The sequence below is a fragment of the Mastigoproctus giganteus genome, chromosome 3 (genome assembly GCF_048544385.1).
Source record: "Mastigoproctus giganteus isolate SK-2022 chromosome 3, ASM4854438v1, whole genome shotgun sequence".
NCBI lineage: Eukaryota > Metazoa > Arthropoda > Arachnida > Uropygi > Thelyphonidae > Mastigoproctus > Mastigoproctus giganteus.
Genome location: NC_143577.1, coordinates 192,396,099 through 192,412,691, shown reverse-complemented (window position 1 = coordinate 192,412,691; position 16,593 = coordinate 192,396,099). Strand labels below are relative to the sequence as shown.

The window sequence follows — 16,593 nt, the reverse complement described above, 5'->3', positions numbered from 1 at the left end:
TCTGAAATGGTCTTTCCTTAATTTGAATTTATGCCTCCTCAAGTGCATAATCTGAGGAAGAAATCCATTAGCATTGATTGAGCTTGCTCAAACCATTCAAAGCCTTATACACCTCAATCAGATTACCTCACAGGTGCCTAGTCTCCAAACACTGCAATTTGCAGAACTTAAGCCTCTACTGGTAAGAGCAACCCTTTGTTCTCCTCTTGTTGCCCTTCTCTGTACTTGTTACAGCAGCTCTACACCCTTCCTAAAATGAGGCCTCCACTGAATGAGTATTTTGCATCTACATTCACACATGAGGAGTTATTAAGGTTTGAAAATGGCAGAAGGTTATCAAATTGTAGCAGGATACTTAATGATTTTGTAATAACTGAGAGCAAAGTGGAGGAGAAATTGTTGAAGTTAAACATAAGAAAGGCACCTGGGGTGGATGGGATCTATCCAGTTATATTAAAGGAGGTGGCAAAGCAACTAAGCAAACCCTTAGCCATAATTATGAGAGCATCCTTGGACTCAGGGGAGGTCCCCACGGACTGGAGATATGCAATTATATCCCCAATTCACAAAGGAGGATCGAAGGGTGACACGAGTAATTACAGACCAGTTAGTTTAACTTCTGTTCCGGGTAAAATAATGAAGTCACTGGTTAAAGATGCATTGCAGGACCATCTAGACAAGACTGCAGCAATAATTCAGACAGCATGGGTTTGTTAAGGGAAAGTCTGTCTGACAAATTTGAAAGGATATTATGATGTGGTTACAAAGGAACTGGATGCAAAAAATAACACTGTTGACACTGTTGCGCATGGAAGACTATTGTACAAATTGGAGCAGAATGGTATTAAGGGTAAGTTGCTACAATGGATAAAAGGATGGTTAAGTGGGAGAAGACAGAGGGTGGCAATTAATGGGTGCTGCTCTTTGTGGACAAATGCTCTTTGTATTCAAACTGAAGTTTAACCTTGAAAAATGCAAAGTACTGCATATGGGTAAAAGTAACCCCAGAGAAACGTACCAACTATGTGTAACTACACTTAAGGTGGTAGAAAATGAAAAAGACCTGGGAGTAATTGTGCAGTCAGATGTGAAGTTTTCTGAGCAATGCAGACAGGCTGCCAGGGCAAGTCATGGGGTTTTGTCAATGATATATAGGAATTTTGCTAGCAGGGGAAAAGGAGGTGATTGTTCCTCTGTATAAGGCAATGGTCAGGCCATGCCTTGAGTACTGCGTACAGGTCTGGAGGCCTCATTTTAGGAAGGATTAGCATTAGCTAATTTCAAAGTTTAGATTTGCTTGGGCATGTACAGAGAAGGGATCCTCTTACCAAAAGAGGCTTAAGTTCTGCAAATTGCAGTGGCTGGAGACTAGGCACCTGCGCGGTGATCTGATTGAGGTGTATAAGGCCTTGAATGGGTTGAGCACGCTGAATTCTGATGGGATCCTTCCACTTGTTCAGATTATGAACCTAAGGAGGCATAAATTCAAATTAAGAAAAGACAGAGGCAGAATAGATGTGCGGAAATTTGCCTTTAGCCAGCGGGTGGTTAATTGCTGGAACAAACTTCCATCTGTCGTTGTGGAAGTTGATAGGTTAAATAAATTTAAGGAGGAACTGGACAAGCATTTGGAAGGAATGGTGTGTTTTTTTTTTGGCTGATGCTGCATAAGCTCATACACTTGCTTTCTTGCATCACATGCTACTACTATTACTACTACCACATCTTTTGTAGACTTATTTTTTTTTTGTCAAAGATTTATCCCAATATTTTCTTGTTGAGCATTATCAATTTCTTTTTTGGACAGTGATCCTCATGGCTAATGGGTAATGCAAGTTGTCAATGATCCATGAGGATCATTATCTTAATTTATATCAAAAAAATCTGTACATTTATGAAGGAAAAAAATGACAAATTGTTCTGAGAATTTCCATCCCACTCCATCTAACCTTTGCTACCAGGGATAAGGAAGTGATTATCCCTTTGAAAAGGCAATGGCCGGGCTGCACCTTGAGTACTGCATACAGGTTTGTTTGCTATCTGAGCAGGATCATCAACAGTGGAACCATCGATATCAAGTGGACCAATCAGATTCATCCCCTTCCTTTTAGAGTTTATATAAGTAAAGAAATCCTTGCAGTTTTTCTTAGCATCTTTTGCCAAAAAATTTCTCGTAATCTGCCTACGCCTGCCTAACCTCCTTTGTGACCTGATTACAGACTAGCTTATATCTGCCATAGGCTTCTGAGTTGCTTGATAATTTATATGCATCCCATGCATTTTTTTTTCTGTGGTTTATGTTTATTGGAGTGTGTGGAGTAAATGTATAAAATACTTGTTTTTTTTTATGTTTCCCATAGCTGGATTCAGAAACATTGTACAAAGGGTACTAGGAAAGTTTTGCAATACAGCTTTGTTTATTTAATTTTTTCAAAGTAATTTCCTCTACATTCAATACACCTCTCCATCCTCCGAAACCAATCTTTAAACCAGTTCTGCCAAGTTTCACTAGGGAGTAAAGCACACTCGTTGTCCCAAGCCCGTAGAAGGTCCTCATCACTGGAAAACCGCCTCCCTTTTAGCTTCATTTTCACATGCGGGAACAGTGCAAAGTCGCAGGGAGAAAGGTCTGGACTGTAGGGAGGGTGCTCGAGAAGTTTCAGTCCTGTCGTGGTCAAATATTCGGTGCAGGCTTTGGCGCGGTGAGCTGCAGCATTATCATGATGGAGGTACCAGGTGTCCATTCTTGACTTTGGCCGCAGGTTCTTCATAGATCCAATGACTTTAGGCAGGCATTGTTCAGTATACCACTTAGCTGTGACTGTCTTCTGCGTGTCCAAAACGACACGTTCCACAATTCCACTCGATTTGAAAAATACAGCTATCATTTCTTCTTTACAGATCGGGATTTTCTGACAATTACGGGTGTGTCGTCATCATCAAAGACCCAAACTTTGTTTTGAGCCTTGGTCGGCAGATCGTAATAGTACAGCCAAGTCTCGTCACCTGTCACGATGTTGTTCACATACCGAGATTGTCCCTTATCAAACTTTTTTAACATCTCCCGGCACCAAGTCACACGTGTCATCTGCTCTTCAGTCAGTTGATGCGGCACCCAGAGAGAACAAAGTTTCTTCACGTGCAAATGATCTTGCAGAATCGAACGAATTGCTGGTGCATTTAGGCCCAAAGTATCCTCTATCTGTTGGTAGGTCACTCGCCTGTTTTCGTCAAGCATTTTCCTCACAGCAATAACATTTTCCTCCGTAACTGACGTTCGTGGCCTTCCCGGCCTCTCAGAATCCTCCAGAGTGAAATTTCGCCTTTGGAATTCTCTATACCACCTGAATATCGTTGTACGATGTGGACAATCATCATCTAGTGCAAGAGTAATTTCTTCTAAGCACTGGTCTATGGTTAAACCACGCACGAAATTATACCGCAAAACTGTCCTTATCTCATTTCGTGACCACGATGCCATCGCAAGCACTTTACACTCTCACTACTAATGAATAACTGAGCCCATCGACTTGGCGCGGCGGCTACTATGCACGTATGAACATGTCTCAACATGCAGCAACAAGCAGCTTCCTGTGATTCATTGTTGCGTCATATTGCAAAACTTTCCTAGTACCCTTTGTTTTAGTGGATGTGTAATGTCTGTAATTTCTGTTAATTTTGATGATTTTTCAACCAAATCAACTATACTTGAGCACTTAGAAAAAGCTTTTGTTTCAGTTATTTATGTAAATAATTAATGTACTATGTAATGTTCTTTTCAAATCATATTGTTGTTTCATCTCACATTTTTAATGTGGCTTTCTGTTGTATTCAGCATTAAGAAAAGATTGATTTTCAAAAATGGCTTAGTAAAATCACATAGTATGGTAATTATCTGTTACTTTCTGTATTTGCTTTCCTTCATTGTGACAAATGTAACATAGAAATTGATTTCAAATGCAGTGTGAGAACAGTAGTCCAGAAAATGGCATTGTGTCTATTATTTTATATTGTACATTTTGCCAGTAAAATGTGTTATCTGCAGCATTCCATCTTTACAAGTTGACATCTTTATTTATAAGTCACGCCACAAAGGATATGTTTTTGTTAACCAAAATATGTTAATATAAATACACGTATCAAGTCGTACATGTATTTAATATAAATACATGTACTGACTATGTATCGGGCAAACCAAAAGGCATGGATGATATCACAAATCTATGAAGAATGGATCAAAGATTTAGATTGCAGGATGAGTGAGTAGAATAGAAAAATTTTGCTGGTTGTGGATAACTGCACACCTCATGTCAAGTAAGTGACCTATGTGCAATCACTGTCGAGTACCTACCACCAAATATGGTTAGTTCTTCATCCACTTGATCAAGTTGTAATCCAGTGTTTTAAGAAAAACTACTGAAGAATGCTATTAAACAAAATTGTGCTATGTCTTGAAAGCAAAATTCAATGCAAAATCAATATCCTGCAGGCAATGTATTCTTGTTTCAGCATGGGATGAAATTGATGAAAAGTGATTGCCAACTGCTTCAGTCGTGCTGATTTACTGCCTTGAATGATTCAACGTGTGTAGTTTTGCATGCTTCTTCCTCTATTAATTGCAAAGAACAGTCTGTTAATAGGGAAGAAATATTTGCGCGTGTGCGTGTTCACCTAAACTTACAGGAAAACTTAAGCTTCAAAGATTATGCAGAAATGGATGCGGACATTGAATGTTTCAGGATATGCACAAATGAAAAGGAACTCATTGCAGATGTAATGAAATCTTCTGAAATTTGTAGTGATGAAGATGAGGAACCTACTGTGGTTGAACAAGAAGTTTCAGTGAAAGATGCTCATCAAGGATTAGAACTTGTACATCAATTATTTTTTCAAGTGTAGCCTAACTGCTGTTGTGCACCTTCGTAATTTTTTTTTAAAAACATGCTCTACCATTGAAACAGCGTGTTTTGACAGCTTATTTTAAAGTATGAAACAATTCTCCTGGTTAGGCCTTGGTAAGTATGTAGCTCATGTAATGTAATTTACAATTTATCTGTAATCTTACTGCACTCTACAATCAATCAAAATTTATAATCATAATTTTCTTGTTTAATACTGTCGTACATATTATAAATAAGATTATATACTATGTTGTATTAGTAGAATTACATTAAATGTTCAATCTTTACTTGTTTTGTTGCTGATTTTATGAATGATCGATATAACGACTGTTTTTTTCATTACCGGGGGAAGTCGTTATATAGAGTTTCGACTGTAATATACCAATTTTTCAATATGAGAAAATAAGAATTGTGTTATTTGAGAAATTCAATCACTTTCTTTAATAACAGATTGCTAAGTTGTTTTTTTTTTTTTTTTTTTTTTGCTGCTGTTACTAGTCATATTGCCCAGTGTTACGATTTATATGTTAATTAGTAATAATAATTATAATAATACAATTATTAGGTACAATCATACTTACCTGCTAAAGAGCATGTCCATTTCCCAAATTTTATTTGCTGTTTAATACATGTAATCCATGTAAATAAAGGAGGCAGGGGAGTGTAAACTTTAACTTAGTGTGCACTGCTCTCTCATCGCTTCAAACTGTTTGCCATTGAAACTTTTGGAACGGTCAACAGAATTCCCGGTGTGAGTACAGCTGAAAAAACGTATGTTTGATCACATCTGTGGAATTTCACCTTGATTGTGTGGAATTAAATATATTTATGTGCTTAAATAAAATGCTATTTGCAGAAGGGATAACTATGGATGTGGCTTGAAAGGAAAATATTACTCATATCTCAATTCATTCATTTGTTCAAAATAAATAAATATAACAAAAAGAAAAATGCATGCATTGATTTGCAGGATACTAGATTTGTCTGCTTTGAATGTGGAAGGAGGTGTGTGATATTATTTTTATGTTTCGTATTTTAACTTGGCTCGGCAAAATAAATGTAAAGCTCCTGAACAGTTTTCATGGTTAGTTTCTTTTATAAATAGCAATTTAATTTATGTGGGAAAAAAAAAATGGATTTAATTCTACACAACCGCAGTAAAATTTCAGAATTTTAATATATTTTTCAGATATACCCTATATGTCTCTCTCTCTGTGCATATATAGTGACTTAAAGAAAGATATACAGCACCTGCATTAGGAAATTACACATTTTATATCATTACTGATCACATATTTTTTAATTTTGGTATGAACAACATGTATACATATAATGCAAGTTAGAAGTACAGTGGTACCTTGGTTTGCGAGCATAATTCGTTCCGGAAACGTGCTCGTAATCCAAAGCACTCGTATATCAAAGCGAATTTCCCCATAAGAAATAATGGAAACCCAGATGATTTGTTCCAAAACTCAAAAATATTCATATACTGTAAAAATGATTAATACAAAATACATACCTTTTTATATTTTTAATATTTAAATTTAATATACATAAAGCAATCGAATTTATTAATTATTAGGTAGGACGACTTTCACTGTCTCTAACGGAATCACTGCTATCTGTTGATTTTTTCTTTTTGTGCGCCTTTAACAAGGAATTTTTCCAATGACACTTGCTTTTGCCTCCTTTTGAGGATTTCACGGAAATCAGATTCATCGCTCGCACTATTACAAAACGAGGAGGCACGCTTGATACACATAAACAAAGCTGCACGCGTGTAGCCCGGTGGGCCGGAGGCCGGTGTGATTTTGGCCATAAACCGTAGTATGAGGCCACTATAAATTTTCCCGGGTAAGAATTTTTGACCCAGTCCGCCTCTGTTTATCGATATTGCTTTTTTTTTTCCTCTCTGAATCTGCAGTGTCTTCGCCAGGATGCTTTCTTTTCAAACCTTTTAATTATTTTACTCATTTTTAGGGAATAAAGCACAATTACAAAACGAGGAGGCACGCTTGATACACATAAACAAAGCTGCGCGTGTAGCAACTGAATAAACAACACCGTAAAGGCCGAGACAACTCTATTAACACCTCACATTTTACTAAAGCACATTTCTAGGGGTTACTACCATAAAACAATAAAAACAATTTCCAGTTGCGTTTCTGCGAGTGAATCTGTTATAAACTGGTAGTAAACTCGATCTAATTGCTTTTGCGATTATACCGATAGCTGGAATTGTGTTGGTTTTTACGTTATTATGGTGAAATGTGTTTCCCCTTCACTGATATAAAAAACCATAAATACATTTTCAAAATCTTCTCTTCATTCCTATCGGGTTGCGTTCGGTTGGGGGTGATTCTGCGTTCGACTGCCATTTCTTGTAAACACAAAGGCTAATTGTGCATAAGCGAATTCGGTTCGTGTTATATAAGATATCGTTCCCCTATTTATAAATTGTGTATGATCGAATTCGTGTAGTGTAAACACGTATTATACGAGGACTGACTGTACTCGTATTGCAAGACCTCGCTCGTTTATCAAGTTAAAATTTATTAAAAATTTTTGCTCGTCTTGCAAAACACTCGCATACCAAGTTACTCGTAATCCAAGGTACCACTGTACGTAACTTACCCGTGATTCCATGCACAGTTCTTTGGCAAGTGGATAGAAATTTAAAGGACATAAATACAATATATTGTACCTTATGAAATTTTTATTATAGTTTATTTTGTTATAATAATGTTTGACCTCAGTTGGTTTCAGCCTTTTCAAATTAGAAAAGCTATTTACAAGTTGCGGGACCTAGTTCAGAGTTCGAATTTCATGGTAGATGTATTTTCAATGATATGCCTTAGTATACAATACATATTGCAATGGCAATTGTAGCTTGGCATTTGGAATTAAACCAAGGCCATATTGCTCCAGGATATGCGATGGTCATTCGCTGACTTTTCCGCATCCTCCGTATTTGGTGGTGATGGGCTCGAACCCCGGTCTAATCAAGAAGCATGTGCTACGCACTGCTGCTCCTTCCCACTTGGCTACGGAGGCGCCTTGATATTTAGTAAATTTAACAGTGGTTGTGACAAGATCCACCTTGAACACTTTGTCGGAGGGTATCATGACACATACCTGTGGCATGTATTCCAAGGTTGACCTAGTGGATAACCATAGCTCACCTAGCAATTCTTTTCTTTGTCACTGTTGTACAGAGTGTACCAATCTAAAGTTAAAATTGGTGCATTGCTAGAAAAAAGTTGAGTCACTGAAAAATTGGGTGCATGCCCTTGAGAATAATGTAACTGGGAGCTCGCCAGTGAGACGCCTCCATAGCCAGGTGGGAAGGAGCAGCAGTGCGTAGCATACGCTTCTTGATTAGACCGGGGTTCGAGCTCATCATCACCAAATACGGAGGATGCGGTAAGGTCAGGGAATGACCACCGCATATCTCGGAGCAATATGGCTTTAGTTGCTAATGCTCCTAAAAACCAAATAACAAACAAACAAGCTCGCCAGTGACTCACGACTTGTAATCTACCAAGTTTTGGAAATGGTCAAGTCTGAATGGCAATGCCATTGTTATAAACAAAACTTTGACTTGACATTTCTGAAGAGGTACAAAATCTGCTACTTTCTTTAAGCAGTCATAATCAGTTGATGTCTAAAAGACAATCCACATAGAAATCCACAGACAGAAAATGTTAGACAACATTAGGTGTGTTAATGTTCAATAGTATACTGTACTGTACTAGTTAAATCCTACACCATAGGTCAGGCACGAGGATGCATAAATACGTATGCATACCAATCAGAGTTCAAGCCCGTAACTGTTAAAAACAGTGCTGTTTCTTTTATTCTCTTTATCTTGTGAACTCCTCTGACCATGTAGTTGTTTCGGATTATAAACAGAAATTTTATTTATTAATTTTAAATGCAAAATGTACATTTTTTTCAGGGAAATTTAATTTATGGTGCAGTGTGAACTTAAAAAAAATAATAATAATAAACTCCTGATTTTTCTGGAAAGTTTCCAGTTTTCTCCCTGTTTTTTATGAAGAACTCCTTTTCCTGCATAGAAATACTAGCTTTTTGAAGTCAACAGTTGGCGCAGCTATGCTTTTTAGCTTTGCTCTCTCTCTCTCTCTCTCTCTCTCTCTCTCCCTCCCTCTCCTCTCCTCTCCCCCCCCTTAATCCTTTCTGCATGCCCACACCATCATAAGTTTGCTTCATATACCTTTGGTTGGGTATTAGTTATCCTGAGATTATTTCTTATTTCCTAATTTGTAATATGATCTTGCCATTGCTTTTCATTTGTCAGGTTCATTTATATTTGTGTTTTATTTGTTATTTGGTTTTTAGGAGCATTAGCAACTAAGGCCATATTGCTCCGGGATATGCGATGGTCATTCCCTGACCTTTCCGCATCCTCCGTATTTGGTGATGACGGGCTCGAACCCCCGGTCTAATCAAGAAGCGTGTGCTACGCACTGCCGCTCCTTCCCACCTGGCTACGGAGGCGGCGTTCATTTATATGGTCATGTAGATAAAAAGTGGTATTCTCAAGGGAACACAGTGCAATCTTGTAATAGGAAAATTGTGTTTTATTAGCAAGATAAATTATTATTATGACTGTGTCACTCATAAGATGGATACAGGAAATAATTATGCCATTGTTTATTTTTATTTTAGCAAAGCATTTGACTCGATCACGTGAGAAATTGTTATATGATTAGGACATACTGAGATCACAGGCAAGATCCTTAGATAGAATTATAGAATGGCTACTAAACAGATGTAAAATGGCGTAATTAATGAATATTCTTCAGAAATAGATCAAGATTAAAAATGGGGTTTCACAGGGTGATCACAGGGTGTTGGAAGCACTTCTGTTTCTGATTTTGTTTAATGATGTTGAGAAAGGATATGAGGCAAAATGTTAGAATTTGTAGATAATGTGGTAAATGGAGGATGGTATATGACCATCATCAAATATTGCTCTTTCAGAACTACTTGGATAGGCTTCATGGATGGTCGATAAATTAGAGCTATGTTTTAATGCTGTAAAATGGTTTTACAGTATGGGGAATAATGATCCCCTGGTGACTTTTTCACTTAGAGGTTGAATTGAAAATGGCAGGGAAGAAAGAGATTTTGGGAGTTATGATTCAGGTTGATGAGAAATTCTCTGCAGTGTAGACAGGTTGACAATGAGATTATTGGTGATTTAATGAACAATGATACTTTACCTTGAATATACTCTGTTCAGGTGTGGAGGCCGCACCTATAAAAAGATATTAAGTTTCTTGAAAAGATGTAGAAGTCAGCAGTGCATCTGGTGAGATTGGCAAGAAGTCAATTGCAGATTACAATCTAATATTTTCACTCTGTATAGTGTTTTGCATTGAATTTTATATGTAGTTATATTGATTCAGATATATTTTGTATATTTACAGCCGGAATTTATGGCTCTAGATGCAATTACTGCTTCTGTGTTTCAAAGTTCTGGCTGGTATCAAGTAAATTTTTCTGCAGTTGATAGCTATTATTGGGCTAAAGGTAAACTACTAAAATTTATAATTTTTTAAGTTCCTTCAAACTTAAAATCTTGAAATTTCTTATACCTTTGTGTTCTATTCAATAATTAATACAGTAAACCCCCCGCGAATAGCGGGGGTTACGTTCCTGAGAAATGCCGCGAATACCGAAAACACGAATACTGAGTTATGGCTCCCATAGTAATAAAGGGGTTCCGCTCCAAAGTATGAAATATATAAGAAAAACTAGTCTAAAATTTTATCTATGTATGCATTATATGTACATTCATAATATGACTATGTACATAGTGAAATGCAAGCATAAGGCATCAAAATGGAAATAAGAAACAATTTAATATTAAATGTAATATTTCTAATAAATATTAAATGTAATATTTATTAGAAATTTCAAACAAATCTTTCAAACCAGTGCCTTTGCTAGCAAAAAAACTTATCCAGCCAGTGCTGTCACCAGTTTCGCTAAAGTGTTGATAAAGGAGTTTTGCCTTTTCACGAATGATGAGTGAACTTAACGGAATTTTATTTTGAGTTCGGTCTTCTATCCACAGATTTAAAGCTTTTTCCATTTTTTTTAATTTAACATCACGAGTTACCGAGCAAATTTTTGAAGCAATTAGCGTGTTTTCACGGACACTACGGCGGATTTTTTCTTCCGATTTCTTGATTGATCGTACCGTTGACTCATTGATTTTATAATGTTTTGCCACTGAGGAGACACTTTCACCATTAGAAATTTTGTCTAATAACTCAATTTTATTCGCTAATGTCATCACCTTCTTTGATATTTTCACATTTCCCTTGTTATTCGTAGCCATATTTTTGTATGAAAGAACTTGTCCAAATAAAGTCACTTTCTTCTGTTAACACACTTGAAAAAGTCTGTTTTACACTGCAAAATGGTTTTGTAAGCATATCAATTTATAAATTGATAAATTTATTCAATTTATAAGCATATAAATTAAAAGCAAATGACGAAACCTTCCATGACAAGCGCATAACACACTGAACAAGGATTAGCGAGAAACATCCACGCTTGCAATTTTTTCACCCCTCTCCCCCCACCCACTGAGTGCTGTTTTGACCGGGAAAGATAATTTTAGCCACGCCCATGTTTTTTTTTTATGGCGGAAAATGTTCACGGCGCTTTAAAATTCACATTTTTTTAGGTTTCATTTTATATTAAATCAGCGACCTTGAATACGCGAAACCGCGAATATAGATACCGTGAATAGCGGGGGTTTACTGTATTTTTAAGCTATTCTTATACTTTTTGTATATATAGGTGTGTGCGAGAGAGAGAAAGAAAACACACCTTGTTGCTATCTCCCATAAGAGTTGGAAAAATAACACTTTTGATTAGCAGTTATTTACAGAAATTTTCAAAAAAAAAAATCTGAAAAATTCATTCAGACATAATCAAGATTATTCGAATTTGATTATACAAATCTCCTAAATGTGAAAGGTTACTGTATTATTCTGAATGGATTGAGCAGCCAAATTGATATATTGGATTTGAATTTCTATAGGTTGTAGTTTTCAAGGAAATACATAATGAGGAAGATTGTTAAAGGAAACAGAAACAGAAGGATAATGAAGTTCATTTCTTATCATCTAGTTAAATTCTCAGTGATTGCATTAATTCCGTCGTTGATCTTTCATAAATTTATTCCATGCATCCAAGCTAACTATCCAGCAAATTAATCCCTTTATGCAGGGTATGTTTTTCTGCATGCCTTTATAATTTTTTTGATATCTGTTGCTGCATTTTTGAAATCTCCTCTAAAATTCGTGTTATAATCCATTAATTTAAAATTCTCAAAATTGGAAATGTTTTATTAACTTTGGTGCATTTACCAGTTGAAAAATTGAAGTATTTTATACAGTGATTGGAGTACAGGTAGTTGCTGACTTTACGAGTTAATTCGTTCCTAGCGCATACTTGTAAAGCGGGAATTTATTTCCCATAGACATAATGTTAAAAATGGGGTTACATTCCCAACAATGGAATTAGTTAGCTAATTAGTTTATGTTTAAACAATGATTGATTTATCCAAATAAATGAAAACATAGCATGTAAAATCAAGCAAATTATAATAATAAAGAAATTATGACTTATAAATGTTAAAGAATGATTATTCTTCATCATCATCGACTAAATGCACATTTCGTTGATCACTCATTATTGGCTCAGCACTCGTTGGTTTGTTGCACAAGGAGTCACCTTCTTCAGAAATGCTTTAAGAGGCATTTGTTTCCAAGATAATCTTCTCTTTTCTTTATAAATTTCACGATAGCATGCATAAGCATTTTTTAATGGCACACACAAATTGCAACTAACACGACACGCGCAAGTGAGGTTGCAGCTAACACGATTTGTGTGGAGTAACAAGTTTATGAAACTTAAAAAAAAGGGAATGAAATAACTTTCTGAAAATTTATGTTTTTTTATACGATTGAAGATTTCAGTAAAGGAGAAACACATTTCACCATAATAATGTAAAAAACCACACAATCGGTATTTTCATAAATGTAATAACTTCGAGTTTACTTCCTATTTATAATTGCTTGCACTAACAGAAAAGTCCAATAAACTGGAAAGTGCAAATTGTTTTATAGTAGTGACCTCAAGAAATGTGCTTTAGAAAAATATCACAAAAGCATTCAAAATTGGTTCTTATAACAGAACATATGATAACGATGAAACTGAAGTACATTTTAATGATTTGAATTGGTAACTAATACAATTTGCACTCTAAAAATGACCTTTTAGAGAGATAAATATCTTAGTTGTATAACGAAAATTTAACTTCCGAGGTCTTGAAATTAATTACCAATAAACAAATTATTGGGTTCACATTATGATATTTTCACGATATGATGTTGTCTCTGGAATGGATTAATATCGTAAATCAGGGTACACTTATTGTATAGCTATGCGTGCATGGTTTGAAATGCAGTATTTATGAATGTTTAACATTCATTTTTTGCAATTAATGTTCATATTTTCGATTTTGTTGATACTTGATACTTGGAAAAAAAAAACAAAAAAAACTCGTATACGGGAACTGCCTGTATACTTACCACTTATTTCCTCACTACAATGCATTAATGAGATAAAGAGAATATTTTTTTCATTTGGTATATCCTCATATACTAATTTATATCCCCAAATGGTTAGGAAAGCAGTAGATTTGATGAATTTAACGACGTAATTTCTGCAACTAATTTTAACAATATAATTTTAGCAAGTAATTATTTTTAATATCAGGATCAATTTATCAACAAGTTTTATTTACCATGGGAGGTGTATTAATGTGCTATGCTTTCATTATACACTGCGTGGACAGAAATCATGGGATACCCACCTAGTAACAGGTAGCCCCACCTGGATAAGGGCAGTCACACAGCAAGTCATTGAGTGCACTAGTTCATGAAAACGTTCCACAGGTATTTCCATCCATGCTTGCTGCACCACTATCCATAATTCTGTCACATTCCTGGGTGGAGGATCCAAAGCTTGAATGGACCTTTCCACAGCATCCCAAAGAGGCTCCACAGGGTTCATGTCCGGTGAACAGGGAATCCATTCCATGGTGGTAAAATCTGCGGAATGCTCTTCGAACCATGTTATAGTCACCACGGCTCTATGGGGAGGCGCATTGTCCTGTTTGAAGAGTCCACCGCCCTGGGTGCACTATGACCCTGTGGGTGTACGAAGGGATGCAGATGGTCTGCAAGGATGGACATGTAACCTGGAAAGCTCAGAGATATGTCTAGACGTACCAGAGGTACTTCATCCATCACCTTTCTCTGCCCACAGTGCTATCCATCATGAGATGTTATTCTGGAAATGGCATATTCCCGATACGCTCTTGATACTGTCAAACTGGGATAGTGCAATTTCTGTACCACCTCCGCTAGAGAGTGACCCATGCATCGGACTCCCTCTTTCAAAGTCTGTTAACTCACAATGTTTATTCATACTGACATCGAATTACCATCTATGCAAGGTGCCTCTGTAGCCAGGTGGGCAGGAGCAGCAGTGCGTAGCACACGCTTCTTGATTAGACCGGGGTTTGAGCTCGTGACCACCAAATACAGAGGATGCAGAAAGGTCAGGGAATGACCACCACATATCTCCGGAGCAATATGGCCTTAGTTGTTAATGCTCCTAAAAACCAAATAACAACAACAACCATCTATGCAAATGCAGTGTAGCTATATACCTGCCAAGCAGTGGGTTTGTCTGCTAGTGAGAGGGGTGACAGTCGCGTTGCCAAGGAACCAGGTATCCCATGAATTCAGTATATAATGCTTCATTATACTATGCTTTCATTAATAACATGCTCTGATTTCATTATGCTATGCTTACATTAATAATGTGTGCTCTGATTTCATTGTACTATATTCTCATTAATAATATGTGCTCTCATTCTGTTAATGACATGCATTGATTTTATTATACTGTGCTTTCATTAATAATGTGCTCTGATTTCATTATACAGACAACCCTCATATAACATGGTACTCCTACAACATGGTTTTGCTCTAACACAATTGATAAATTGCGGAAATCCTCGCACAACATGGTTTCACACGGTTATATAAAACGGTTTCACACTAACATAGTTAGAGAATAATGGCAAACCTTTCATAATATTGTGTTGGATGTAATTTTTCAACATTTCCATTCTGTTTTGTGAATTCCCTCTGTTGACTAGCTAGTCATTATGCAAAAAAAAATTATTGGGAAATCATAGTGTTAGGTTCTGTGCTCTTGAACTTGTGCTTGTTTGAGACCGTAAAAAATTGACTTCTAAGTGTGCAGTTCGTGACTTTTAAGGTGTTCGTAAGGTTATTTTGGTTTTTATTTGATCGTTTATAAATTTTTCTGGGTATTATTTATTACTAAACTTTGTTCTAAAGAACCATATTGGAATAATTTCTTTGTTGTGAATTAAATTCCAGTCCTAAATTATGTATAATCATAATGCATATTATAATAATGCATAAGGAAAGTAAAAAAGCACTGTTCAGAAGAAACTTTATTTCTCTAGAATCAAAGATACAAATTTTAGATCATCTTAAAAAAGGGGAAAATGTATCATACGTTGCAAAGAGTTTAAATTAAGGAACAATCTGGACCATAAAGAAAAATGAACAGAAAATTAGAACTGCTCTTTTTTGCATGATTTTTTATTTCCACAAATATGATAGCTCGTTCCTGAGCACCAATAATTCAGAAAATGGACAGTGCACTCAGGATTTGGTGGAAATGCATCGGAGACTGTATTTTACACTAAAAAGCATAGTGGAAGGTATAAACTTAGCTGAGCAATTAGAATCAATTTTTTGAATGCAGATACTTCGATTGAAAGGAGCACAAAGTTCAAAAAAGGAGCTTCCAAAATGCTTAGCTCCATACCATGAAATTTACAAAGATCTATCAAGCAAAAGCAAACAAATCCAGATTACTGATTTTTTTTAAAGAGAGCAGAAGATACATGAAATCTAGATGCTGCAGAAGAAAGTCCAGAAGGTGGAGATATTCTGCAACAGAGAACACTTTTTCATGTTTGATTGTGCTTAGCAGTGATAAAGAGGAAGAAAATTAAATGAATGTACATTATCTGACATATATGTATCACAGTTTGTAAGACTTTGTTTGTTCAGTTATTACTATTTTTAATAAAAATTAAGTTTCCGATGGTTATAAAAAAATGGTATATTTTATTTAGCTTTTGGAACGTAATCCCTCTTTTTGTACTGGTTCTTAGTCCCGTATAATACAGTTTTGCACTAGATGAGATTTTATAGGAACCTAACTACCATGCTATACAAGGGTTACCTGTACTATAGTTTCATTAATAATGTGCTCTGATTTTATTATACAGGCAACCCCCGTATAACATGGTACTTATACAACATGGTTTCGTTCTAACATGATTGATAAATCCTCGCACAACACGGTACTTATATACCACAGTTTTGCTCTAACATAGTTTGAGAAATGCTGGAATTCTTGCATAACATGGTATTTTTAAGCTTTCGTGCTGGGAAAATCCTTCTATTATGTTAGATGTAATTTTCAACATTTCCATTCCTTTTTGTGAATCCCTGCTGTTGACTCACTA

General features: G+C 36.0%; 1 protein-coding gene across 1 annotated transcript in view; it reads left to right on the top strand.

Moving 5' to 3' along the window:
* LOC150088529 (ciliated left-right organizer metallopeptidase-like) overlaps positions 1-16,593 on the top strand; it is a 189,946-nt gene that overhangs the window by 65,486 nt on the left and 107,867 nt on the right. The window contains exon 10 of the mRNA XM_090370219.1: positions 10,358-10,460. Within this exon, the coding sequence (XP_090226345.1) occupies positions 10,358-10,460 (103 nt within the window). The remainder of the gene's footprint in view (positions 1-10,357; positions 10,461-16,593) is intronic.